Source organism: Poecilia reticulata, linkage group LG2, assembly GCF_000633615.1.
Source record: "Poecilia reticulata strain Guanapo linkage group LG2, Guppy_female_1.0+MT, whole genome shotgun sequence".
In the NCBI taxonomy this organism is placed as follows: Eukaryota; Metazoa; Chordata; class Actinopteri; order Cyprinodontiformes; family Poeciliidae; genus Poecilia; species Poecilia reticulata.
In genome coordinates, this window is record NC_024332.1 from 25,729,000 (window position 1) to 25,756,183 (window position 27,184).

The following is a 27,184-nucleotide window of genomic DNA, read 5'->3' on the forward strand; positions in this document are numbered from 1 at the left end:
GATGGATGGATGGATGGATGGATGGATGGATGGATGGATGGATGGATGGATGGATGGATGGATGGATGGATGGATGGATGGATGGATGGATGGATAACCCTGTATCTTCTCTCCCTCTCTCTTTCTCCCTCTCTCTTATCTTTCTCCCTCTCTCTCTCTCTCTCTTTCCCTCTCTCCTTCAGTCTTCATCTGCTCTCAGATTTACGGCTCTAATTTCCAAACTTATAATTACTGCCAATGTGCAGAAAGTGGAGTTAAACATCCGTGGCTGCCGGATGCTCGACTTTAAGGTGATTCATGCTAACTTCCAGCAGATCCGCGTCACATCTCGGCCGCGCGTGACATAAATCGCGGCAGAAGATCCGAGCRTACACAGATGTTTATGCGGTGCATGAAATTAGAAGTGGAGGGAGGGGGCTGAGTGATGGAGAGCCCCCCCAATACCACGCCGCCCCGCAGCACAGCAGCATTAACGGCCAGGAGTGGAGCGAAGTTAAGGAGCTGATAAAAATTTCCAAATTGGAAATTAACACAATCATTCGATCGTGAACACGAGGCTGGAAAATCATATCAGAGAGGGCCATCAAAAAACCATTTAGGGCCTCAATTAAAGTTATTACCATTAAAGGATCTGCATCTTCAAAATGCCATGAAAAATTAATAATGATTGCCAATCAGAAAAAAAATGATCGGGGCGCGATGGGGATGAAATGAAACTGGCAAAATGGAGGAAGCTCCGCCTCACCTGATCCCTGGCGGGCTTGTGTGTGGCCATATGCCGCTCCAGCTGAGTGCGGTAGGCGAACGTGTAGTTGCACAGGGGGCAGGCGAAGTTCTCCTCGTTCTTCTCATGGCGGTACTTGATGTGCTCCTTGAGCGAAGTCAAACGCTTGTAGCCCCGGTCGCAGTAGGGGCAGGTCAACAGTTGGGCGAAGGCATCTGGCGTTCCAGGTGGCAGGTCTGTGCGAGAGACAGCAGGGGGGGTGAGGCAGGCCAAAAGGTCAGAGGATCAATGGCAGCTAGCGGGCAGCGTGCCCAGAGTGCTATCTGCTCCAAGGACGGCATCCGCTCAGAGCTGGACCAAGGAATATACGAGCTAAGCGGCTGCTTAGCGCCCCCACACCACCAGGGGGCCCCCAAGTGCAAACACCAGTTTTAAAGTCCCTACACTGGCTCCCTGCAGCTCAAAGAATAGACTTTAAGAAATACTGTTGTTAGTTTATAAATCACTGAACGGTTTAGCACCACAATACATTAAAGATCTGTTATTGCTGTATCAACCATCTAGACCCCTCAGATCTTCTGGTTCTGGTYTGCTCTGCATCCCCAGAACCAGAACCAGACGAGGAGAAGCAGCATTCAGCTTCTACGCACCACAAATTTGGAACAAACTTCCAGAAAACTGTAAAACAGCTGAAACACTGGGTGCCTTTAAAAATCAACGTAAAACCCACCTATTTAGAGTTGCTTATGGCTAAATTAGGATTAGAGTGTGAGTTTTGATGTCTTTGATGTTTTTAATGTTTTTGATGTTTTTAATGTTTTTATCTTTAATTTTCATCTCTCTTTCACACTGTCTATGTAAAGCCCCGCCGGCCTACAAGGGGTGCGGGTTTGAATGTTTTTATCTTTTTTAATCTTTTTTCTTTTTCTTTAAAAAAAATAAAATAAATAAATCTTTGTTATTCTGTTTGTTCAATGTCACATGCTGTTTTTATTTTAATTATGTAAAGCACTTTGAAATGCCTTGCTGCTGAAATGTGCTATACAAATAAAATTTGATTGATTGATTGAACATTTGGCGAGTTTTTAGGAAAATTGTATCAAAATAGACTTGTAGAAATGCTAATTTTAGCATCTTCTTTGAAATGTCTACAATCAGTTGAATGCGGTTAATAGTCACTGCCTGATCAAACTTCATAAACACCACAAAAAACACCAACATGTCTCGTTGGTTTAAGTCAAAACCTTTGCAGGAAAACACAGAAAAAACGGTGAAGAACAACTCAAAGCCACTTTTCTCTCACGCTCTTTTATGCTACACACAGACCCGCTGCCATAGCAACTGACTGACAACAGCTCCACTAGCCGCCAGAGCAGAATTTACATTCACATAAACACACAAAGAACAGAACCTTTAGCCTGTTAGTGTTGTTTTCAAACTTGACGCTTATTTTGTGATTATTCTGCAGCACATTGACAAACTAAAACTCGCTTTGAGTTTGTCAAAGTCAAGCTAGCATAGCTGACCAACATCCCTCCCCTCGCTATATTTTTGTTKTTAATTAAAACCTTACTGACTGTAACATGTGATACCTTGGATCTTGTTTTCTAGTTGTCTTAGTGTTGACAATTAATAGCAAAACACTGTGTCACTTTCTTTTATGTCATTTGTACATTTAATCTTTAGCGCATCATGTTGACAACGAGACAGCTACAACCAATGGTAGCCATCGTGGGCAAGCAGGTTTTTATTGCCAACAATGTAAAGTGATGATGTAATTTAATRTTTTTTTAAACARCATTGAATAATATAAATGTTATTCTTATTTTTTATATTTGCTACACTGTTGGAGAAATATATTAAAACTAAAACAAATACTGAAACTAATAAGGCACATTTCAAAATCGAATTTTTTAGTTTGCTACACTTGAGAGGYTAAAATCAATATTYATACCAACATCAGTACGATGTGAGTTAATTACAAATGACAGTTTGTTACAGACTTTGAGTAGAACAGGAACGACGAGGCGTTTGGTGTTGACCTGTCGGTTTGGGGGCCCACAAATGAAAATCTGCCCCCAAAAAGTCTCGGGTCGGCCCTGTGTCGGCTGGAMTTCACCCTCCTCTCCTTTATGACCAATCCGCCCATAAACTGACATTCTCCATCCACCCCTCCTGCCACAAGATGTCTGCCGCATGAATCACCGAGGCGTTCAAATCCCGCCTCGGAGGTGCTGCTATCTGATTTCAAGAGGCTGCCCAGCTGTTGCTGTGAGGCTGTAGGTAAACACCCAGGCATCCGGCGAATCTGTGGGACCAACAGCTGCCCGCTCCTGTCAGCGGGAAGAGCCGCTGCTCGCTTTTCCACAGATTCCAGCCGGACAAGCTGTTACCGCGGGATTCACGCTTTCTCACGGATTACCGAAACGCTTCGCTTCGGGAGGTTTTAGACAATAAAACGCTGGTTTTGGGGGTTTCGCAGCTGCAGCTTTTCAAAACAAAATTGAGTAAATTCGGAAATGTTGAAGCTTGAAAGACTTAACTATATTTTAAATGTGTTTTACATTTGCAGTTATATTACTAAAACGTTAAATAATTTACATATTATGTTTTAAAGACTTTATTTCTGTTAAATATGTCAGTTTTCTACTTTTAAAACTACAATATTACATTAGATCCATTAAAAAGCACATTGTAATACAGAAACATGAGCTTAATTTTTTATTACCTGCTTAAAGATTGTTATTTTCATCTGGAATAACTGCATTTACCTCTAGATAGGTGTTTTAATGTTTCGGAGTCGTACCGTTTTCCTCGGGTCCCGTTGCCTCCGGCGTTCCCAGCCGGCTCAGCTCCTCCGGGGCTTCTGGGTAAATGATGGCGGTGTCGCCACGCTGCAGGTACTCGGCGATGCTCACCACGTGGCTGTCGCCGTCGTCCAGCTTTCGCTTGGCGAAGAAGTCCTCCAGCTCTGAAGTGCAATCCATGCTTTTGACTGCAGACAGGAAGGAGGAGGAAGAAGAAGAAGGAGAGGCGGTGAGATAAATTCAATTCACTTTTCTTTTTTCTCCCCAGAGAAATGTCTTACAGGAGAATATTGGGAACATTGGGGAGGAAATGCGATGAAGATAGCCACCCTGAAACATTGCAGCAGTGCTTTGGGGGGGATACATCTAAATTACCGGGTTTGCTTGTCATGCCATGTCTGCTAAAACAAGAACTGTAACTTAATCCGGACAAAAATCAGAGATAAATGTGCCACTATGAGCTGCTGAGGAGAAAACTTCACTGACCTAATTTACCTCAGACAGAAAATCTGATTTTCATGTCAGGAAAATAAAAAAACAGCACCCTCATTCACGTACAACCCCACATATATACACAATCACGGCTTAATCAGCAGCAGCGCCACGTTTCTTTCTATCAGCTTTCACATAAAAGGTCAATCAAGAGGCCGTGGCTTTTGTTGGTTCTGTGTCGAACAGATTACCGAGGCCAAACCACAAGCCGGAGCACGAAAGGAGAAGAAAAGAGACACGCTCTGCCATGGCTGAGCCCAACGTGTCTTAAGCCAGCCAAAGTGCTGAGGCCACACAATGTGAAATTATTTCCCAGTCCCCTCTCTTCAGGGAAACTCTTAAGCTGCAGCCTGGAGATAGCTGCAAACAAACAAAAMCCCCCAAAAACCTGAGCAGAAAGGGAAACGGCAGCCTTCATTAGTCGAGCTGACTTTCAGAAACACACAAACATTCGACRTTTGCAACCTGCAGACTTTCTTTCAGCCGGTTTTGGCGTCTCATCAGGCGTCCTTCCCCTGTTAATGAGGCTTTTAAACCACGAGCCAAGGTGAGGTTTAAAGAGCGGTTTGTTCGGCAGCCAATTTGCAAAAGGTCAAGGTAGTAGATATTTGGATGTCAAAAATGGCACTGAAATGTCACCGGTGCCAATGGATCACTTTGGAGACGGGTGACGGCAGAATTTAYAGCATTCTGCTGAGCTAATTGAGATTGTTGCGTTGACGATTGATCATTCAATCCAATCTACAGAGCAAACGCCACGTATCGCGTTTGGGTGGAAAGCATAAGGGGAGAAACCTTTATTCCAGCAGCGCAGGAAATCACCTGGATCAGAGTGTGCTTTGGCACCGCGACGTGATCGAACTGCTCATGCCTTTAAACAGAATCACATGTGATCCAGTGGCGGAGAGCTCCGACTGCATCGTTTCCAGAAAAGAAAAACTCCTTTTAAGCGGTTGAAATGGAAAACATTTGCAGCATTTGGAGCGAGAGAGAGAAGAGAAAACACCACAACGAGCGGAGAGTAATCAAAGCTGAAGTGAAGGCTTTGAGGCGGGCCTGCGTGGCGTTCTGTGGGGTGAATTCGGTTCACCAGAGCAGCGGCCCAGGCCAACTGTTGAGGTGGCCCGGATGAAATCATGGAACAGAGGGGCGTGTGGAGGCAAATCAGCCCCACACCTCGGAACGCGACWTGGCAGCTCGGGTTCAGCTTCACCAGGACAAACACTGTTTAATTAGTGGTTTGCTTTTTCTGTTTTTCAGGTGCCAACATTAAGACATGACCCGCCTACGGGTGGCACAWCGTCTGACAGGACGGTGACGTTTGGCTACGTCCCTCTCTGCTGCGCTACAGCTCTGCGACTATCRTTTACCAAGTCCTTTTTAGTTCTGATTGGTTGACACAATCTTGTTTTTGGTGGTCTTTTCTTTGTTTGACTTGTCCAAATTTAGTSTAACGTCAGACTTTGGGTGTGTTCACACCTGACCGTCCGGTAGACTCTGTTCAACKGGCGACCAAAGTTGCAACATTTGCTACGGCGTGGTTCACTTTCACACTGCACTGTGTCAAAAGATACAAACTAGTTGAAAAAAATGTTCCCCTCCTTGCCTGTGGGGGTGCTGCACCAAGAACTACTGAAGGAAACAACACAAAGCACTGAGCGCAACTTCCTTCTTCACGAAACAAAAACAAAAATGGARTAGTGTCAGATTGTAGCGGTTCAACGACTTCTACAACCGGCATTTCTCTTGTTAGCGCTAGGCTAACACGTTTGTTTTGGTTGAATTTACCCAGAATTGCCTGCACTGTACYCTGAACCCTGCACTTCCTGCTTTTGGAGCGGTCTCCGGTTCACATATGCATTCAAAACACACCAGAGTTCAGTTCAACTGAACTGAGACAGAGGTTTGTAGGCGGACCTGAGTTCACGCCTCCCCAAATGAACCAAACTTTCTAGCCAAACAAACTGGACWAAACAGGACTGGTGTGAATGTTGATTTCAGAAAATGTATCAAAAGATTGTAGAAATTCAACATTTCATGCTTCAAATAAGCAGAAAAGATTTCTTCTGAAATTTTCTGCTACAAAAAACAAAACACTTTGTGCAGCARAACTTCATTGTTTTTCATGTTATTGATGTTTGATTAGTCCTGATTAATCCAACACATCAGTGAGAGCAGATTAGAATCCAAAGTCGGGAGGTCTTGACTCACCTGTACCGTTTCCAACTGCCTGCAAGGTGGCTTCAGGCCCCAGGGTATCAAAATCATCTTTAATTTCATCTGCAAACAGAAGAGACAGAATAGGTAGGGAGGGTGAGCGATGCTGACAACGAGGCCTTTAAGAAGAARAAGAAGGTATGGAGAAAGCAATAAAAGCACCGCTGTGCATCGCAGCGTGCCGCTGCTTTGTTCAGCATGCCTAATGAATGCTATCATCAGGGCCAGACAGTGACTTATTTACCTTTAACATGACAACAAGCGGCAGGGGAGGCGAAGGAAGCTTCAGTCGCCAAACACRGCGATTAAATACAACACGGAGCACATCCACCTGAGCAATCACAGAGCTCCAGCCAACACGCAGGCTGAGCTTATTACTCCCCGGCTGTGACGCCGCTGCAGTCCTCTGCATGCGCGATCACGCCTGCTTTATCGCACGTCACGTGGTGGATGCCTCTCTATCCGAGCCATTGTGAAAAGCGCTCGCATTTTTGTGATTCGCCGCAAAGCCCCGGCAGAGAGTCGGTGCCTCGCTCCTGGAACTAAAAAGAATACAAACCCTCGACCACAAATGAGCAGTTGTAGCTGCAGGAACATTTCTCGGCGGCAGAAATAACCTCATCGGTCCAGGGTAGACCTCAAGTGGGCGGGGCGAAGGAGTCGGTGTTTTCAAGCAACAAAATGGGCAGGCGAGGCCTTTAATTCTAACTTTTACATGCATGATACTGAAGGAGGACGTGAGTTTTTGACCATAAAGAGACAGAAAGACATCCAGACAACCTTTTTGATCCATCGCTAGGTCATAATTAAAGAGCAAACCTCTAGAAATCTGTGTTTTTGTGCCTGTGAGGCCACACGGAGCAGGCCTAATCAGGGTAATGGCAGCGTGCCCGTGCAGACAGACTCATATTGTCCTGGCACAGGTGAGGCAGCTGTAAATAAACAGCGGATTGAGAGAGGCTCATAAACAAAGCCTCTCTTGACAAATTTTTCCTCCACACGAGGACACCGGGCGGACAATCAGCCTAAGAAGTTGCCGGTCCCTCCTTCCCGCCCTGTTGGTGCAAATCAAATCAAGGTGCTTCCGAGAACATGCGCCGCTCATGCACAAGGGCAAGTTTCATATCCATACTAATGCATCCGTTTCTGGAGATTGGAGGAACCTGAYGGGGATAATACAGGAAAGGGTTGTGGGAGTGCATGTTGATAATAATGTCGTCCTGCTTACATTACTGCACACAAAGGCCAGAAGCAGCAGGAATTTTTATTTTCAGCCGAAAACAATGGGACTCGACAGTTTGTGGAGCTCGCAATTCCAGGGTTTGCTCGGAATTAGAGGCATGGCTTCGGCGGTGGGATGATAAATATCCCGGTCAAAGGGTTTACAGAATAATGACAGACTCTTCAGATGGGTAGGGTAACATCTTGCTGTCTTTCTTCCCTTCCTGTACATGTATGGGAAACTAAATACATAAATAAAGGCAGTCAAAACAGATTAAAATAACCCCACAGGTATCAGATATCTGCATGTACGAAAACCTCCCTACAGGGGCAAGAACTCCCCCGCATTTCCGYGTCCTCGTAGGCACCGTGTTTGCTTTGGGTAATCAAATTTGCCTGCATGCTTTCGGGCTGACGTGGAGGGATGACCRGTGGGATTAACTGGCCCTTCACTCTCCCTCTGTTTACCTTGGAAAACTTTTGGTTATCTGYGGTTGTCTGAGAGCGGCTGCTTCCAGTAGGAGGTAGGCTAACACCGCGCACACCTCTCAGGCTGTGGCGTACACGCACACACACAGATCTGTGGGCTAGATTCAGTGTCATTGTGGCGGAATCACCAGAAACTGCAAAAAGACGCCAGAATTTCCACATCTATGTCGAGTATATGCGCATGTTGTGTCCCTGGGAAGCATTTCTAGTGGTATTTTGTCAGCAGTAAATCACAGGCGACTCCAGACACCTCCTTGAAGAGTGATGTTGGGGTCTGAAGGGGCTCAGGAGGAGCCCAGACTACCTCAGTGGGGCCCGACTGTAATTCCACCTATTTTCATAGCCGCTCTGATGGTGTTTATTTTCAAAACATTCCTATTTTTACGGCCAGTCACCGCAGTCGCAGGATCTTTTAAAGTCTACCCCCCCGACTTTGGTGTGTTTTAGCCTTGGGTATCCTGAATCTGTCAGGTTTGAGTAAACGGTTGTTGAACTGCAGGTTATATTCTGTGTTTTAACAAGCAAATAACAGGGAATCTAACTCTTGGCGGGCCGGATTGACGTCTCAAACAGTACGTCTATTGTGAAACGGCTTACAGAGGAATCCATATCACTTTACTGTCCAGGTCTTGTCACGTYGCCAACTCAAATTTAGGTAGATTTCTGTACAATTTTACAGACCACCACAAACTGTAATGATTACTTAAGGGAAAAGGACACAGTTTCTATTTCTATTGGTGTTTTTATGCAAATAAACAGCTGAAAGTATTTCACATCTAGACACCGAAATATAGTAACTGAGCCAGTCAACACATCCTTCTTCCAGAATCGTACGTCCGTTTCAATCAGCTTCCCCGYGAGTTGCAACAGGAGAAAATGAGGAGAAAAGCAAGACACAGGAATATTTCTGTTGAATCAGGAAGGGATGCACCTTCTGGGGGAACAGAACATGCCCTCTTCCAGAAAACAACCAGCCAAACAGGCAGAAATCTTCCCGACCTTCTGGAGAACAGCTAGAAAACAGCAGGTGATTTATTTGAGAACGTCTGTCAGTGATAATGATGTCATGCTTTCCAGCACATTGCGTCCAGCTTCGCTGTGGGATTGAGGAATGTCAAGGACAACGCCAGGCGCAAGATTGTACCCTGGAATCAGAGAGAGATCCCTGATAAACTTTACTTTACTGTCTTTATCGTCTTCTTTCACCAGAAGCTCAAAGAATATGTCCCATGAAGGTTTCACCTGAACGCAGACCCTCAGAGACCCAACAAACGTYTCTGTCCTCTACACTCTKTCTCATTCGGAGACCTGTATAACAACTCCTGATAGGGGAGTGACAGCAGAATCGTGAAGCAAGGAGGGAGGGTGCCGACTTATCTCAGGCCCGAGCTATGTGCTGAGGTATCACTGTAGACACTAAGGCACCGTGGAGGAAGAAAAAAAGAAAAAAAGTCCGGCTGGGAAACACAGCAGCCGCAAGATTGGGAAAGAGACTCCCAAACGCTCTAATGAACTTGACTTGCTCTCCGAAATATGTCAGCCAGTTTATCACACAAGAAGCAGATTATCTGGAAATTGCAACATAGTTGAATTACAGACATTATGGCACCGCAGGTCTTTATCAAATAAACAATTACCGTATGCAATGACAGCTTGTTTATCCTTTATCTTGATTTATTTACCAAACCGTCTCCTCTTTCTTCCACCCCTTAAGCAGCCAACACGAAGCGTTATTTAGAAGAAGTTTTTTTCTTTCTTCCGTCCCTAATAAATGCGCAACTCCACCCCCTCCCACACCCTCCGTATTAAAATTTAAGACTGCTGAATGTTCCCCCGTTCTTTCGGCGCCGTGCACAGCCAGTTCATTAGCAGAAATGAATAGCGAGGCCCGGCTCATTTAGATGGGCTGTCTTACATGACTTCTCGCCATACTCTGTTCCTGTCACATGCTTCCAAGAATCATTGACTCTTATTATACATGTAAATGGCTATCATAAAAATAAAAATTTCATTTAAGATTGTTAATGACCTTTTTTTGCAGCAGTCTGCCTTCCTTTAATGATTATACCCTGCCCCCTAATTAAAAGTATTTATCTTTCAAGCATCCGTGACTGGCACCTCCTGAAATGGGAGCTGCTCAACAAAAGACCATCACTCAGTCAGGTTTGGGGAGGCATCACCTGCCAACCTTTAATGTCTTGCATCTCCTGCACAATCTGCAGCTTTGACTCCTTCCTGCATTGTTTTTTCCTACATTACTGTAAATATTTTCCACTGTTTGGCTCAGAGCGGGTCTTTTCTCTAAGCGCTAACCAAATGGTCCACCGCCGCTCGTGGAGAAACTGTTTATCACGTCTGTCTGCCGAGATGGAGGGGGGCGTCGCCATCAGACCTGGCTTTGATCGCTGTTTGCAAAACGCTCCGTGCCGTTTGCTTGAGTCTACACCAGCACCAGATGGGTGGGGTTTATGGCATAAGATAAGTTCCACAAGTGGCAGGATGTGCACACAAAGCGCCCGGGATTCAGCTTAASGGGTAGTTTTTGGGGATTGGAAGCTCACCTGAACCTCAAACATCTGGTGAAACTAAGAAAAGCAAAAGAAAGAATTAGTTTAGTGGAATATCTTAGACGCTCCACCTGTCTCATCAGGAACAGTGCACCACACAACGGACTCTATAGAAGCTCATCATGCTTTATAATTGATTTTTATTGATTATGGAAAGGCAACATGAATCAAATCCTTCCTCCAGGTCAAGAAGGGATTCAAGGCAACTCAAGATGAAACTTCCCAACCCTTCTGCACCTGTTTTCTTCATCAAATCCATCGCTTTTACCATCTGCCATCATCCAGGCTCTTAAAATTGGTTTTCACATAAACATATGTGGTATAGATGAAACCATGTGCAACCTATGTTGCAGATTTCGGGGTTGAGGCTTCGGACACTCACCAGTACCGTCGACCGAGGCACTCAGGATGTCGTTGTCAGGCCAGATGTGCTCCACTCCGCTGTCCCGCATCTCGTCGTCCTCTTCGTCCTTGGTCAGCAGGCCGTGGCTCTCGGCGCGTGGCGACGCCTCAGGGTTGGTGAGGCTCGCCGGGCTGCCCGTGCCGTTGATCAGGGGGTCCTCCTCGGACACGGGGAGCTTGTCCTCCTCCTCCGTCTCTGAGCTTGTCTCCACCACATTCTCATAGTTAAGAGCTGCAAACAAGAAAGAGAGAGTGGACAGAGAAAAGCCGGTCAGTACTGGGAACTTATTTGGACTTCGGCTGGGGGGTTTACAACCCAATTACAGCATCTGCGACTGGAATTTGTAGCTGAACCGCAGCGGTGGGCAGACAGCTGTCCAGGAGATGCGGGCCAAAATAGCCGCTAATTTTCAGTCCTGCTCACATGCCTCAGATGCCGCTGAGCTGCACCTTTCAGAATGGCTCGGCTCTGAAACATGCCACCCGGGCTTTAGATGCTCCACATAGCAGATACGGTACCGCAACAGGCTTAACTTATAGTCATTTCGATTATTTCATATGATACTGTAAATCTAAATGCTTTTTGATCATAAACGCAGCACACACACACGGCTGCTTCCTCAGCACACAGGTCCCTGACATATGCCTGGCTTTCTTAAAATAGACAGCCTGTAAATAAGGGCTGTGAACTCAATCAAAGGTGGCTCTCGCGCAAATTTGTCACCGCCAACGGCTGTTCTTCAGCGCATACACGCCTCGGCGTAAATCACTGCAGAAAACGGACGTCGGTGGGCTTTTTGGAGCGGCGCAGATGCAGCACGAGGCGAGCCAGGAGCGCATGGCATCGCGTGGAGACACACCTCATTGGCACAGCTTCAAACTTCTGCTGCAATCAATACGTTCAGATAGAGTTAATACTGCAGAATAACGAGGCAGGACAGTGAACTTTGTGGCCCTTTTAGGACAACAAGCCTAATTAAAGTGTCTTTATGCAGAAGTAGGAGCTCTTGGACCGTTTCGAAACAAGAGTGCCAACCAAACGATGTCCACGCATGACATTTCTGAAAACATCATGCATATGAAAAGATAAGCCTCCCCGCCGCTTCTCCTAACACGTCTCCCTGCGACTGACCGGTCTGCACTTGCCTCCAGCGAACAACTGCACAACAGGTGCAAATTAAAATGAAAACGGGGCTTTCAGACGGGGGAGCGAGGAGGGAGGAGGAGGAGCAGGAGGGTGGGAGAGCGGTGACCTGCCTCGAATACCAATCGGCGGAGGAAACAAAACCTTTTCAAGAGGTGTGATCACAAGGGTTTAGGCAAGTTCAGACTCAGTAATGCTCCTTGCGGATGACAAAAAAGGCAACCCAGGCTGGAGATGCTGGGAGTTCCTGGGTGGTCCACATCCACCAAACAGCTCTGTACCTGTTTGGATATTTCATCAAAAGTTTTCTCCTGCTATTTTAAAGTTTTGCGTCCTTGCACATTTCCAAAGCGTTCTCAGCCATGTCTGTCCCATCAGCTCTGTGTCCCTCCCTCCCAGCTTCCAGAGGAAAGAGGGGGGTTGCTGCTAGAACAAAAGGCGGAGAGGCTTGGGAAGCTATCAACCCATCCCTGTGAACCTGATCCCTGGATGCAGATTCAATGACGGCGGAGCAGGGGCCGGCTGAATGAAATTATCTAAGGCTGGACAGGTTTTAAAGGGCCCATTCTTCCCCAATAAAAGGAGTGAGGGAGCTTCTTTTTGTTTCCGCACACATCCAGGCACAGCAAAGCGCACCGTTCCTGACTTCCCACATAGGGAATGAGGGGAACGCTGCCCTTGCCGATCCAGCTAACTTCTCGGGACTTTCGGTTATTTTTGTCCCAAGTTTGGAGTGTTTTCTGCTGCTTCCGAGCAAAACGGGGGTGGCACTGAACTGTCTGAACGCAAAATCATCTCCGAACGTCAGCTGTCAACGGGCACCTCCAAGAAGGCAAAATGACAGCGGGGCGCTCGTCAAGTCAAACGCGTAGTCTTAACACGGAGAAAGCTGCCCATTGTTGAGGTGCCACCGCTGACAGGAGCCGCTCCCTCTGCGAGCGCCAAGCATCTATTGGTATTGTGTCACGCAACAAAGTAATTCTAACCTACTAATATTTCGCAGGCAGCTTTTTCATCTCCCCCGAACATCGGTCTTAATCAGTCTTTTGTGTCTTTTGGGAGAGAAGAAGACAAAAAGGAGATAATGTTTACTCCTCAAAATGCCTCTTCTGTCCTTTTCTTACCTTAAGTGTCATCCTTGACAAAAGCAAATTATGGATGACGCTCGTTTTTTCCTTCTGCTACCTGTTTCTTCCCTTCGAGTTGAGCTTTGCAGATAATTAAAATGACACATGCTTTTAGAGTATCTGACATAACGTGGTATTATTCTGTCATTTAGTGGAGAAAAGGAACAGAGCCAGGGCTGATATTGTGTATCGATTAGGGTGGTTGGAAGGGAATCTGACTGGAGCGACTTGGTAGAAGGCACAGACAGTTCAGATATGACAAAGACGCAGGGGGAATTAAAGTAACAAACCTCAGGTCTAAAATAATTGTGTTTATGAAGGGCTTGACAGCAAAAAAACATGCTGTCAATGGTGGAGTTATAATCAACTGCGGCTAAATGGTTGGAAGCATTCAGAGAAAAAGTAATTCAAAGGAATAAACAGTGACCAATTCTGGCACTTGTCGCATTTCCAGCTGAAGGTTTGGCATCACGGTTTGTTCGACTGTCAATCCAGTACTGGACACCCAACAATCCACCATTAGCAGGAATAACTCTGACTGATGCAAAGACCTCTTAAGGTCCCCCAACCGCATTTCCATCACTTTGAGGTCTGGACTTTGGTTAGGCCATTGCAACACCTTGATGCAACACGATGGACTCACATTTGCCTCACCAATACCTGGGCTAGAGGTATTCATGGTCAACTGAATCACTACAAAACAAACCCAAATCATGAGCCCTCCACCACCGTCCAACACAGCAAGATTGAGGTTTCCTCAAGAACATCCTTCCACGTCTTTTTCTGATTGTCCTGTAATATTTAACCTGCTAACTAAGGCCAGTGGAGTCCAAGATGGCGATTTTTGAGCATTATGCATTTTGATATCAGGGTGTTTTAGTTGCAAAGTCCAATCAAGTTGTTTAAAACAGGCTTTGAAACATCCTTAACATGTGATCCAGAAAGCTTTTTTTCACATTTACATTAAACTTTAGAGCAGCACAAACTCTTGGTATCCGTACATTTGCCCACTTGATGATGATTAGTCACTACAAGGCATTTGATTTGCTGCTACTTTACTCCTAAATCTTTCGGTAGCAGGAGGAATGGACGTGTTGCACCAGCCAAGACTTGAAATAAAACAGATTTCAGCCTAAAAAACCTGAGCTCAGCTGTGTTTTACCTGCAGGGTGCTGGGGAAAATCATTTCACCAAACTAACAGGTATAATCACATTTATTTAACAATCCCCAAGTAGCTAAACCGGAGCCCACAGGAGGCTGTGTTAAAAGGCCTTCCTGCTCGAGTGTCAGAGCCAGAGAGAAGCAGCTCTGTGGAGGTGATCGCTGCAGGGAGAATGACTAACACCCACGTTGGCGCTCTCACGCTCACCCCGGCTGACTTTTTTCCCTCTTTTTTAAAGTCAAGTGTCGAGGCTTAGCTCCAGGTGACACGCTCGGCCTCCTACGCCGATAATGAGCCGGGACATTCTCCCTATTGGACGATAACTGCTCGCGCTCGCTCCCTGTCTCATGAATGTGAGCCAAGCGGATCACCTGGATGGCTGCGAGGGAGAGACGGGGATGCGGAGCCGAGTGTGTGTGTGTGTGTGTGTGTGTGTGTGTGTGTGTGTGTGTGTGGGAGGGCATTAAGGTGGAAGCGGGGTCGCTGCCTCGTGGCTACGGCCGGCGGTAGCGGATTCTCATGATGACCTTTTGTCTGCCATTGTTCACGTCTGCAACAGTTTAAGCACTTCCTCGGGTAACTCTGATAGAAACCTCACACCGACCGAGGGCAGCAGCTTTCCTCCACATTTTTACACTTTCAGACAACCTTCATCCTGTTTTTTTTTTCTAAGCTGGCCAAACCGGTAAGAATAATGTAAAAAAAAAAAAAAAAAAAGCTGCCCGGTGACGAGAGCCGAGTCCAGACAAAAGAAAAGCAGACATGTTTGGATATTTTGTGCTATCTTGTCTCAGTATAATGGCGTGATCGAGCACAAGGGGCAAATCGGGGCCAAGTCGGTGAAAGGACGGTGGCAGAGGGCAAACAAAAGCTCTGAAAAGAGACAGCGAGAGTGAGGGGAGGCGGCGGGGAGGGGGCGACATGAGGGAGACGATGAATGGTGAAAACTCAGTGAAGTGTAAACGCAACCTGGGTGAGTGAGTGAGTGTGCGTGTGTGTGTGTGTGCGTGTGTGTGTGTCTGCAGAGACGGGGGAGTGAAGTGAGTAAGTGTTTGTTTGACAGATAGAAGTTTCTTACAATTTGGGTGTTTAACAGATGTGTTTAACCTTTATTACACCCAGAACAAGCAAACGATTTCACTTTCCTTCAGGAAAAACAAAAAGTTTTCATTCACTAAAACGTTAATTTTAGAGAATTAAGGATTTTTAAAGCTTGTTCGAAGCATAAAAGCACAAAAAACAAAGTTGAATTACATTCTGGAAATCTTGGAGGAAAATAATGAAAACATATTTTTAATTCAAGCTTTTGATTTATACTGTCATAACTTTCAAAAGAATATTTTTCTAATTTTTTAAGTGTTTTCTGTCTATTTTTATTTACTTTTAATATTTATTAATTTTTTTTTACTCATAGTTTTTCGTTTTTACTACAACTTATTAATATTTCTAATATTTTTTCCTGTAATATTTTATTCAATCTTCCATTTTTCCATTAATTTACAGACTCATATTTTATTTGTTCTTATACATTTTCATATTGTAGTTTTTTTCTGTAATATTTTTCATGTTTAACGTCTTTATCTTTTCTTTTTTTTACATTATTTGGTTTTAGTAGAGAGAAACTTCGTTTTTAAAAGTCTCTTAATTTTATTTTATTTTATTTTTCTCCCAGGTTATATATTTTACATTTAAATCCTTATGGTTGCAAACTTACATAAACGCTTAGGTTTTGGGACATTTGGGTCATTTAAAAAGAAAAACTGTGTCTCAGCAGGAGTTTTTTTGCAAATAAAAACCAGATCTATTTCCTGTTTTGCATCATCCTGTCCAGTTTCTCCTGCTTCTCGCCCATAAGGAGACCTTCGCTGCAGCACTGACTAATTCAATTAATGTGCCATTTATTTGCAGAGGAGGCCCAGGCAACAGGCTGGGGAGGGGAGGGGAAGCTCAAAGGTCCCACCTTTGCCGGGTCCTGCACGGATTCACCATCTGTGCCCCGTCCCCTCCGCCTCCTCCGCCTCCTCCTCCCAGTTCACACATGTTCCTCCCTCCAACAAATGTTCCAAGTAGACCCTCCTCCCACCTCCCCTGTCACACAAGCCAAAGAAGAAGAATAAAAAAGACACACAAAAGCTTCCCCTGGCTGCCCTCAGGACTCCCAGGCCAGGAGAGGAGAGTGGGAGGAAGGAGAACAGAAAGGCTTACAGAGCTTATATCTTTTATCCCGACTCAGGTGAGCTTCCGGATGTTGCACACGTCAAGCAACGGGACGAAGGGGGAGGAAAAAAAACTGGTTAAAATTAGAAAATTTAATTTATTTGATAATTTCCCAGAATAATTAGAGTTAATATGGGTTAATTAATATGCAAATCTCTCAGCAGATGTTCAGCAGCGAGGCTGAGGAAAATACAGCCCCCTTCTACTTTCTCCTGCCTGGTTTTGGCTGTCAGTTATTGGGCCGTAATTACTGTAACTAACCAAACACACACACACACACACACACACACCGAAAGAATTAAAAAGAAACGTTTGCTGGATGAACCGCTTCCAGTTTTGGAGTCGTCGCCAGGCGAAGTGGGGGCTTCTTCACGTGCACATAAAAGGGAGACCATCACTAATTTCCCCTCCTTTATAAAAAAGCCCCATTTTTCCTGCTGCGAATGAGAGCAGCAAGTGCTTTAAAGTACGTGAAATCTGCGGGACTTTGTTTCTCAATGTGCGTGTAAACGGAGACTGTAAGGGGAGAAGAGGCACCTGCAGGTTAATGGTGTAGAAACACGGCTAATAAAACAGATGTGTGCAATCGATTTCCAGTCAAGACACGTGTTTATGTGTTAAAGCTGAATATGAAAGCATTAAAAGGCAAGATTTTCAAAATAAAACATCGTATGACTGCTTTTAGTGTCATAATTAGCATCTTAAGTAACTGATCAGGTGGGCTATAATCAGGGAAGTGATTAGGCTTTGAATATTTTCAACAAGCTTTAGCTCTGGACCGTTTTTAGCACACATAAAATGACTGTTTACACTAAAATGAAACATCAGACTAGAAGCAGCATTAGCATGTACTTTCAGCTAAAGCTGTAGCGCTAATTTAGTGTAAAACCTACTGCTAATTTTTTATGTTTTTCTTTCTAAAATGTACAATATTTACTTCTGGACTTCACAAATACTGTTAAAATCAGCGTGAGCTAAAACTGGCATTAGCAAGTGACGTGACTGTTAGCATGCTAATGTTACTGTCACAATGCTAAATTTAAAATTTATTGTACTAATTTAAAATGCAAAAATTTCTGTCATGGCTCTTAAATGCAATACGTGTGTTAAAATTTCTTAAAATATGTAGCTAGCTTGTTAAAATTAAAGCAGAAAACTGCTCTAAAATTACAATTAGCATGCTAACATCACTGCTAATATTTTAAAATTACGATCAACTTGCTAAAATTACTGTTATGGCTCTAAAAAATAAAAATTACAATCTGGATAATAAAACAACTATTACCATTTTACAGTTAATGTTACTTAAATCAATTCAAATCCTAAAAATTACTGTTAGTACCTTTAAATAATAATAAAAACATACTTTTAAGGCTCAAACATTAGAATTTGATAGTTAACAATTAAAAAGGTTCTATTGGTATGTTAGAAATAAGAACTAAGAGGCAAAAATAGAAATAATAAATTCTGCTTTAGCATGCTAAAATGGCAGTAAATGACTTACTTATAAATACAAATTATATTAAAATGAAAGGTTTTAAAAATAAAACGTTACATAATTCATTTTAGGACCAAATACAAGCCTAAAGTCACAAATTCAACCCGTTTTATGTTTGTATCGTTGAATATTTTCATCAAGATGTCTGACTTCGTTCATGGATTCCTCCCTGGAGACGAGGGAAAAATATCCAGGCCTGTCTGCGGACGACCCGGCGCTCTCCTGTGGTCGGCTCTCTCCAATAATAAGGAACAGTGTGTGTTTGTGTGTTATCTAAATCGCTTCTCCTCATCTCCTCCTCTGTCTCAGAGGGACACGGTGGCTCAATGCCACGGCGTCCACGCCCCACACCGACAGCAGCAACATGATAACATGGCATGTGGAGGATTTTTATTAATAGGAGCACACACTCAGGTGGTGGAATCTGCTGACTTGTAGTCAGGTTTTGAGGTGGGGTATTATCAGCTCGGACTATTATAGAAACCCCACTTTGTGTGTGTGAGTGTGGCGGCCCTGTGAGCCCTGAGAGCCACCGCGATAACACATCTGCTTCGGGTTCATCTGTTTATGAATCACTCCTATCTGCCTTGGAAGTGCTACACCGATCCGGTGTGAGTGGGAGTGGACGTCTGTCTCTGTCTGTGATGTGTTGTACCTAACCTAACTGTGTGTTTACAAGGGAGGAGAGCACACAGATAAAAAGGAAGGTGGTGCAGGGGAAGATCTGCTTTGATCACAGGAAAAGATGGGAGCTAATAACAACCAAAATGCTATAAAATCAGCTTGTAGCTCTGATGTTTTTAGAAACAAGGCTGGTACGTCGGTAAAAGGTACAGAAATTATTATGTTCTTTACGCTTTAATCACTCGATTCATAGTATTAGACAGGCTTAGCTCTCTGTGTTTCAAACACGAAGCAGTACTTCATCTTTTAATTAGGTAATAGGAAGTGCTGGGTTGTTTTGGGCTAAAACATGTTCTAATAAATATACTTTCTTTTTAGCACCTGCATAAAATTTTATGAGCTGAATACAAATTTGCTAATGACATTTTTTCCATTTAATCTGTAGCGATGTTAATCTTCACAAATGAATAATTCATGGAGAAGTAATACACAAAAAATGTGTTTTGTTGCATTTCATAACACATTATTACTGCTTTCAAAATCTGTTTCCCTTGAGTCTAAAGAAATGTCTCAAGAGTCAAAATGTTAATGTGTTAGCATGCTAAAGTTACAGTTAGCATGTCAAACTTACTGAGAAAGATCTAATAATTTTAGATAGAATGTAAAATTACTATTTATAAACCCAAACATGCTGTTAACGAACAACATACAGTTACTGCACGAATCATTCTTGATATATTAAAACAAGCTATGGTTAGCGTAACAAGATGATCGAAACAATTTTTTTTAAATGCTAAATTTAGCTAGCATGCCAAGAATTATTTTTAAAACGCTATAATCACCGTATAAGTGGTAAAGAGGTGTTGAAATCAGCATTAGCATGATAAAAAACACCATTAGCTTTGTAAATAAAATAATGTTAGCATGTTAAAGTGTTAAAATAAAAACATTAGGATGGTAAAATCACTCATGTTAAAGTGTTAATATACTAAAATTACTGTTAGGAAACAACACTAAAATAACTCAGAGTGATAATATTTCAGTTAGCATATTACAATAACTTTAGGCATGTTAAATAACTGCTAGCATGCTAACATTAGCTTCAAGGTTGTGCTACATAAGTAACTGTTACAGAATATGTTACTTTTTGCACTGGATCTAGTTGTATTTAAAGTTATTTTTATGACTTTTTAATTATTATTTTTCTAACAAAACAGATGAATCAAAAGTTTCAGAGCTTAATAATGAAAATTAGCGATCCAGTGCTGGGAACAATGCATTGGATTGTACAGAGACTTTCAGGAAAAAAAAGGAAAAGAAACTGATGTTAAATTAGGACAGCCAGCCCAAAGTTGTAATCATTTGCTAAGTGGCACTGGGCAGTCAAAACGACCACAAACCAATCCCAGAAGTTGTAATCCGGCTAAACACCACAGAACCAGAAACAAACTTTGCAGCCAGGTGGTGAAACACCTTAGCTTGCACCGATAAGAAAAATTGTCTCCCTTCCAGCAAAGAGAAGCAAAATCCAGCAATTTTTCATCTCTGACGGCCCCCATGTGCCTCGATTTAATAAAAAAGGAATCTATAAAAATAAATTACTCGCACTAAGTATATGCAAATTCAAATGTAAGCAATCATTGCAAAATTAATTTTGCCAGAACTGATTAAAAGCTTTAATAAATCTATATACAGTATTCCCCCAATCTGATATTGTAAATTTATTACGCTGCCTGTAAGATTAATTAAAAAAGCGACGGTAACATATTGCACTGCCAGGCCAGATTACTGTACTTTTTTTTGCTAATAACGGCTAAGCAGAACCTGAGCTGTAATTACCAGCTAACAGAAGCTTTTGATGCCGATTTCCTTGGCGGGGAGGGGAGAGAATAAGACGTAATGCATCTATTTGGGAAACAAAAAAGCTCCTCAGTGGCTGCAGAAAAAGATCCAACAAAATACACTTTGAACACCGTTTGCAGCTGGTAAAAACGCGTCATAGAGGTTACAAGCAGTCATCCCGAGCTCTTTTACATTTCTTTATGTTCCAAGAGGCACAAGCTATTGAGTGGGACGCCAGATAGCTGAGAAAACAACCGGTTTGATCTGGCCAAGGTTGTTTTGCATTCTTGTCCACAGTGACGGGGCCATGGCCACGTTTGTCTCAGCAAAACAGCACCTGAGAGCTAAAACAACCACTTCTCACACTCAAAACTCCTCAACAGCAGAGTCCAAGAGTGAAGAGAAATACTGAATGACAACAAAAACACCAGAGAATGGGACCTGGTGCTGTTAGAAAAGTCTGCCGGTCACCAGCTGTTTAAAGGTCGATCTGTGTGTTTTAAGGAGGGGGAGCCAGCCCAGGACCTCAGATGGACTAAAGAGATCAGACAGGATGAACAGGAAGGGTGGGGGGTCCAGGTGAGGGGCCACAGGAGGGTGATGAGAAGAGCTGAATCCTTCTTCTGTGGTCTGAGCCAATCTGGGGGCCCGGGGCCTCATTCACATGTTAATGAGATTGTAAAATCACATCTGTTACCCCTGCAGACACACACACACACAGCGGATCTTTGTCACCTGAATGGCATCCCCACCAGGTACCAAACAGGCACCAGGAAATGGGGAATTGTGTGTGTGTGTGTCTTTGTGTAGCTCATCACCAGCAGGGAACCAGCTAACCGGCCTTCCCGGTCTACAAATCACACACACACAAAGACACACACTCAGGAGATGAAGAGGGAGAGCCCTCTGGAGAGAGGCAACTCTCCCTGACACTGTTACCAACTTCCCAATTAGCCACCAGCCAACCAGAGGAGGGGGAGTCTGGAGGCTGGAAGACAGAGAGGGCAAAGCTTATTGTCACAGCAACGCCCCAAGTGCCTCAAACCATCTTTTGGAAGCTCCTTAATTTCCCTCTCTTGGAGAATGATCTAAGAAATCCACCTTGGTTGCTTTTTAGTACCAAAAACCCCCTTGAACCCAAAGTGATACCTCGTCTGTTTGTACCAAACAACCAGGGTTGAGTGGGTGGATATTCAGCCACGGACTCTTCTCACTTTTGGTGTTTAGGCCAAACCACAAAGTGGTATCTGGTGCTCCAAAGGAAGTCAGTGCTGTCCTTTTCAAACATGCTCAACACTGGACTAAAGCTGCATCAAAACCACCAATTATGAAACAATATGCACTGTGTAGCATTCCCCTTTAGCGCTCCCACTGATACGGCAACTCTCCTTTTTAGTAACAAAGGTTGCATGTTAGGTTTGTACATCCTCTCTTAGTCCTTAAAACAAGTCACAAGTGGTAGATTGATCAATTTAAGAACAAGACTTGGGAATGCTGATTGATGTAGCATCCTTGTGTTGTTCTTTTAACAATACAAGAAGCTACAGATGCCTGAAATAAAAGCGTTTCATGTTTTCACTCCTGATAGACCACAGCTGGGGACCACAGTTGCAACATTTGTCACATTTTTATCTGGTTTGGTTCACTTTCACACTGCACTCAAACAAACCAAATCCTTTTCGTCATCCGAACTGACCCCTAGGTTTGTAGGTTAGCTTTTCTGGTCCAGATCATAGTTCAGTTATGCATTCACACCAAACTCTCCAGAGTTTGATTAAACCACTTGGTGTGATTGCACCCTGTTCTTATGTCCAACTGGTTGCTGAATGAGCTTGTGTACAACTTCTTATTTACAAAAACATCAGTGTGTGTGTGTGTGTGTGTGCATGTTAGACCCAGCCAGCGGCAAGGTACGCCAGGTGTAAGACGGCAGCAAGATGACACAACTTAACCTCTTTCTCGATCTCGGTAAACGGCAGGAACAGGCAGCTCTGCAGTCGGAGGCCCCAGAGCCCATGACTTATACATGACGTGGGAGGGAGTAAACAGGAGCAGACCGAGGCGTTCTGATTCTCTCTTTTTGTTCCCGTTGCCTTTCAGTTTTTATTTTTTATTTCTTTCACGTCGTACCTGTCTTTCTTGTGTCGCCGCAGGTGGGAGATGCTACACTTTTAATTACATGGAGGGAGTTTAGAGTCAGAGCAGGAGAGGAGGTGGAGGATGAGGATACCTGGGGCTTTTTACGCACCCTCTACACCTTAATAAGCACGCTAAGACCTTCACTTTAAAGTCCAACAGAGCAACCTCAGTGGTTCAAATTGTAGTTTAGCCTTTAACATCCTAATTGACAACACTTTTGCTACTTAAAATCACCTTGTAACGCGATACTTTCCACAATCGGAAGCAAGATGATCTCTGTGATCATGGCCTTCGAGGAGGAATGGTAGAAATTTGACACAGCAACATGTGGGAAAAGGTGCTCTATTCCAAAACAAGCCCCCAAAAGAACCGTTGTCATGGTGGCTGCATCAGCAGGGGCAGGGAGGCTGATGTACAGAGCATTCGTGGAAGAAATTCCTCTCAACCTTTCTTTCTGACTCTAAAAATATAGCAAGAGATACAATCGAAGACCTTAGATGAGTGGCCTAGTCAAAGTCCATAACTAAATCTAATTAAACTGAGGCAAAGCTTGACAACTGGGCTCTGTCGCAGAGACGAATTGGAGAGGAAACCCAACAGACATGGAGCTGTCATTGCGTAACTTGGGTCTATGAAGTGTACGATTTTGAGAAAGCACGTGAAATCTAAACAAAATGCTCTTGCCAAAGACTGTATACACAGACTTACATAATTGAGCCGCTCAGCTCAACATGAGCACGAACACACACACCGACACACACACTCTGCCTCGTACTGTAAGTAAAAAGGAAATTTTGATCTAAGGCTTTCCCCCTACCTACCCTTGGGTTCTGCCTCCCAATGTTTCTGTCAATCCTCTCCCCTTCCTTTTTTTTTTCTTTTTTTGATCAGTGGCTTGAAAGAGTCGAGCATGTGTGAGTGCTCAGGTACCTGGGGTATGCAGAGGTGCTAATTAGCTCAGCAGGATAATTGATGTGTAGATTACACCGTTGAACAAATGCTCTGACTTGTTTGTTCTTCGCACTTCTTCTAGGAAGGAGAAGAAAAAAACAACTCCCAGCTCCAGTTTACCTCGGCCCTAATGAACAATTTACCTGGCTTGTAAAGGAGGTGGTTAAGCCTGCCAAGGCAGAGGGAAAACAAAGACRGGGTTGCACTGGAGTTCACTTCCCACAGGTGGAACCTGCGTCTGCACCCTGGTGTTACTACGACTGGTTGTGAAAATTGAGTATGTGTATATATCCACTCTGCCAAACCCTTAAGGAGAGGATGCCAAGCAATTCCAAAAGGGAAACAATTTTCAAAATGAAAGAGCATGCCATTAAGAGTGCCGGTAGGCTTTCATTGTTCTGACCCCCCCTTCCTATAATGCTATTTCCTCCATCTTTTGTCTTTGGGATGCTATTATTAGCCGAGTACGCACGCGAATAACCTCCCCCCTCCCACAGGCGTCCGTTCAATAGGGTTTGAATTTGCTCATTAACGGCTAAGAATCCACAAACACGTTCGCCGGAGCTTTTGCTACTGCTAATAAACTAATCATGCCCTCTCGTCTAATTGGGAAATAGAATGAGAGCTTCGCCTGAGGATTTTTTTTTTTTTTTTTTGTGCGGCGCTGGGTTTCCATTGCGCTGGCAGAGAAGTGGAGCCCATTAGCAGGACAGATGTAGAGGCAAAAGGTGAACGGCTGAGATGTCGGCGCTTCGCCACACTGCTGGACCGCCCGTAATCTGTCACCCGCGCTAGTTTACAAGTTAAACACATTATTGTGTTTATTGAGTCTCATTTCTAGGATGCATAGCCGCGGCTGCTTCTTGTTTTTTTTTTTTTTTTTTTTTCTTCCCTCTCCCTCGTGGAGCGCTTACAAACCTGCCAGGGCACTGTCACTGCTTGAAAGCCATTAGCATTTTTCTTGCAGTCCTGATTAGTCAGGCTGGCAGGGCAGAGACAGAGCAGGAAAACAGAGAGATAGGCCAGGGAAAGCCAAGACATTTTACAGGGTGGCTTCCTGAAACAATGCCTCGTAAAAGCATGGATACCTGCTGATTTTTCCAAGTTTATTTCATGGAATTTACAACATATCAACTGCAATCTGTGCAAATGTTTGCCGTTTTCCATTCAACCCAATGAGTCAGTACTAGCAGAAGAAACGTTTGTCTTGGTGAGATTAAATCGCTCACTGGTGGTCTGTGATCACTGAATTTTATTGAACATATCAGAGAAAAGAGGGATGAATGCATAGAGGTAAAGCAAATGCTGACTTTATGAAAGGGTGATCAGCAGAAATGCATGATTCAAAACCACCAACCTCCTAATAAAATACACTAATGTTTGAGTTTATGACAGACAAAAAGAAAAAAGGGTTTCATCCCCGTCCTGTTGGATGGATCTCTTGGGTCTGCAATTCTCACCGTCCCCAGAAGTCCTATCGTTTGTATTTTTCTTGTAAAGTGTAACGAAGAGACAGTCATGAGAAATGCTCTCAATACAACACAGATAAGGAGGAAAAGAGATGAGTTTTCTGCTTTAGATCAACCCTGAGACAGATTGACATGTCATCAGAAAACCTGCGGCGGCATGTTTGGGAGTCTTGCTGACTAACTGGCAGTTACCGTCGCCAACCTGATAGCTCTGCTCCAACATCCCTCATCCTAGACCGGTGAGCCAGCCAGCCAGTCGGTCGGTCAGTCCGCCAGCCCACTAAGCAGGCAGGCACTTTCTTTTTTTCTTTTTTTGTTTTTCCTCCCTGCCTTTTTCCTGTCGCCATCTAGGTATTTAATCTAACACCGGCAGGCGGCAAGAAGGGTTTACTTTTCCCCCTCAAAGACAGCTTTGCGAGTCAGAGAAGGCAAAAGTGGGAGGAAGAGAGCCGAGCGTTCAGGCGGGGAGGGACAGGGGAGTCTAGGCAAAGGCACAGGAAACCTGGGCCAAGCGTCACTTTTAACAAAAGCCTTTCATCTTTCTCTCCGCTTTCCCCCCTCAAGACAGTGCGCTTCCAGCGGTGGGATTCTTTTAAGTACATACCTGATAAGGAAACTTTTTTTCCCTTCTCTTTTGAGAGTGCATGAAGGAAAGTACCCCCCTCCCACACACATCTGCACCCACCCTGGTGTGGTTAAAACCCTCTGATCGCTTTGAACACCAGATACTGTCCCTTTTATCCCTGGCAAACGGGTTTCCTATGGCTATTAACTTATTCAAAACAGGTAATTACGGCTGGCAAACAGAGACGCGGCGGATCAGAGCGAGGCACTTAGGCCCACTCCACCTTTTGCAATCAGACCTTCACTAGGGCAGAGGTGGTGAAGGATCCATTTGCGGATAACTGCACCTAATCCATTTTAGTCAGGAGTTGCTGTGGCAGAGCCGGAGAGGGACCCATGGGATGTATCTGATGGAGAGGTCGTAAATCATGAGGAAGAAGTTGAAAAAGTCGAGCTCCCACAGACTTGAGACGTAGCAGAAGACAGGGTGGGGGGTGGGAAAGGAGAACGCCCCCTTCAGAGGAAAACAACCAAGGCTATCATCACCTTAGTTAAAATATCAGCGGCTCAGGCCGGGCAGGGCGGGGCTGACGAACAATGCCCTCTTCCTTGTGGTTGGAGGAAAGAGGGACTCAAGCAGAACCTCAGTGGGTGGATGTTATTGCAGGACAATTCCCTCTAGTGTAGTTAACATAGCATGAGCCAGTTGGTGGGCATTTTTATCCAAAGACCTCTCACTGCATACATTTCTAGCTTGGCTGAACTCAGCAGGAGTTGGACCAGCCTGACAGGAGCGCTGGAAGGGAGAGTTGAACCTCTAACCTTGGTGGAGTTGATCTCCAGAGCAAGCACTTCAAAGCAACCATTAATGCCGAGGTAAAGAGATTAAGAATGCCGTCTTGCACTGCTGAAATGCCACAGCAGAGATGACTAGGTGTGAGAGAAAGGGACAACCCAATCTCAGGATCTTCTCATCTGCACAGGACGTAAATGGCGCCCCAGGGGAGCACTCTCTCTTTCCTTCCTCACCCCTTCTTTTCCCCTGAGCTGTTTGTTGTTTCAGGTAATGAAAACAGAGTGGCTGACAGAGACGTTTTCATGTTGTTTTCCTGACCCTGGACGACTTGCCCGAGCCTCCTGCGAGCTAACGCTCGTTCAGGCCAGAGGTGAAGTTTGACAAGATCCTTAAACATTCTCCCCCTCCTGTAGTCTCCGTCCTCCCTTTGCTCGAATTTCGAAGCAAAGCCATTGCGTAAGAAACTCTCTGTATCTATGGTAATGGGCAGCTAATTGATCCCGTGGGGATCCGTTGGCATGGGGAGAACTTATTTACCCCCGCGACAGACATTTTTCTCACTCCTCTAATGCAACTCTAACTCTCAAATTCTCTTATCTGTTCAGGGCATGACGAGGTCCAAAGGGACGACCAGTGTCTACACATTTTCCCATTTGGGAAACATGTGTTCCCTGTGTGACAATCAGCGGCCCGTTGCACCGCAGAGGCCAACCAATCAGACTTCAACACCT

The 27,184-nt window shown here is 44.3% G+C and overlaps 1 protein-coding gene across 1 annotated transcript in view; it reads right to left on the reverse strand.

The window, feature by feature from the left end:
• Positions 1 to 27,184, reverse strand: part of zeb2b (zinc finger E-box binding homeobox 2b) — an 82,204-nt gene that overhangs the window by 11,840 nt on the left and 43,180 nt on the right. Inside the window, exons 3-7 of the mRNA XM_017309213.1 lie at positions 10,900 to 11,151; positions 6,235 to 6,303; positions 3,531 to 3,719; positions 636 to 960; positions 554 to 557 (exon numbers count right to left, since the gene is read on the reverse strand). Coding sequence (XP_017164702.1) covers positions 554 to 557; positions 636 to 960; positions 3,531 to 3,719; positions 6,235 to 6,303; positions 10,900 to 11,151 — 839 coding nt within the window. The remainder of the gene's footprint in view (positions 1 to 553; positions 558 to 635; positions 961 to 3,530; positions 3,720 to 6,234; positions 6,304 to 10,899; positions 11,152 to 27,184) is intronic.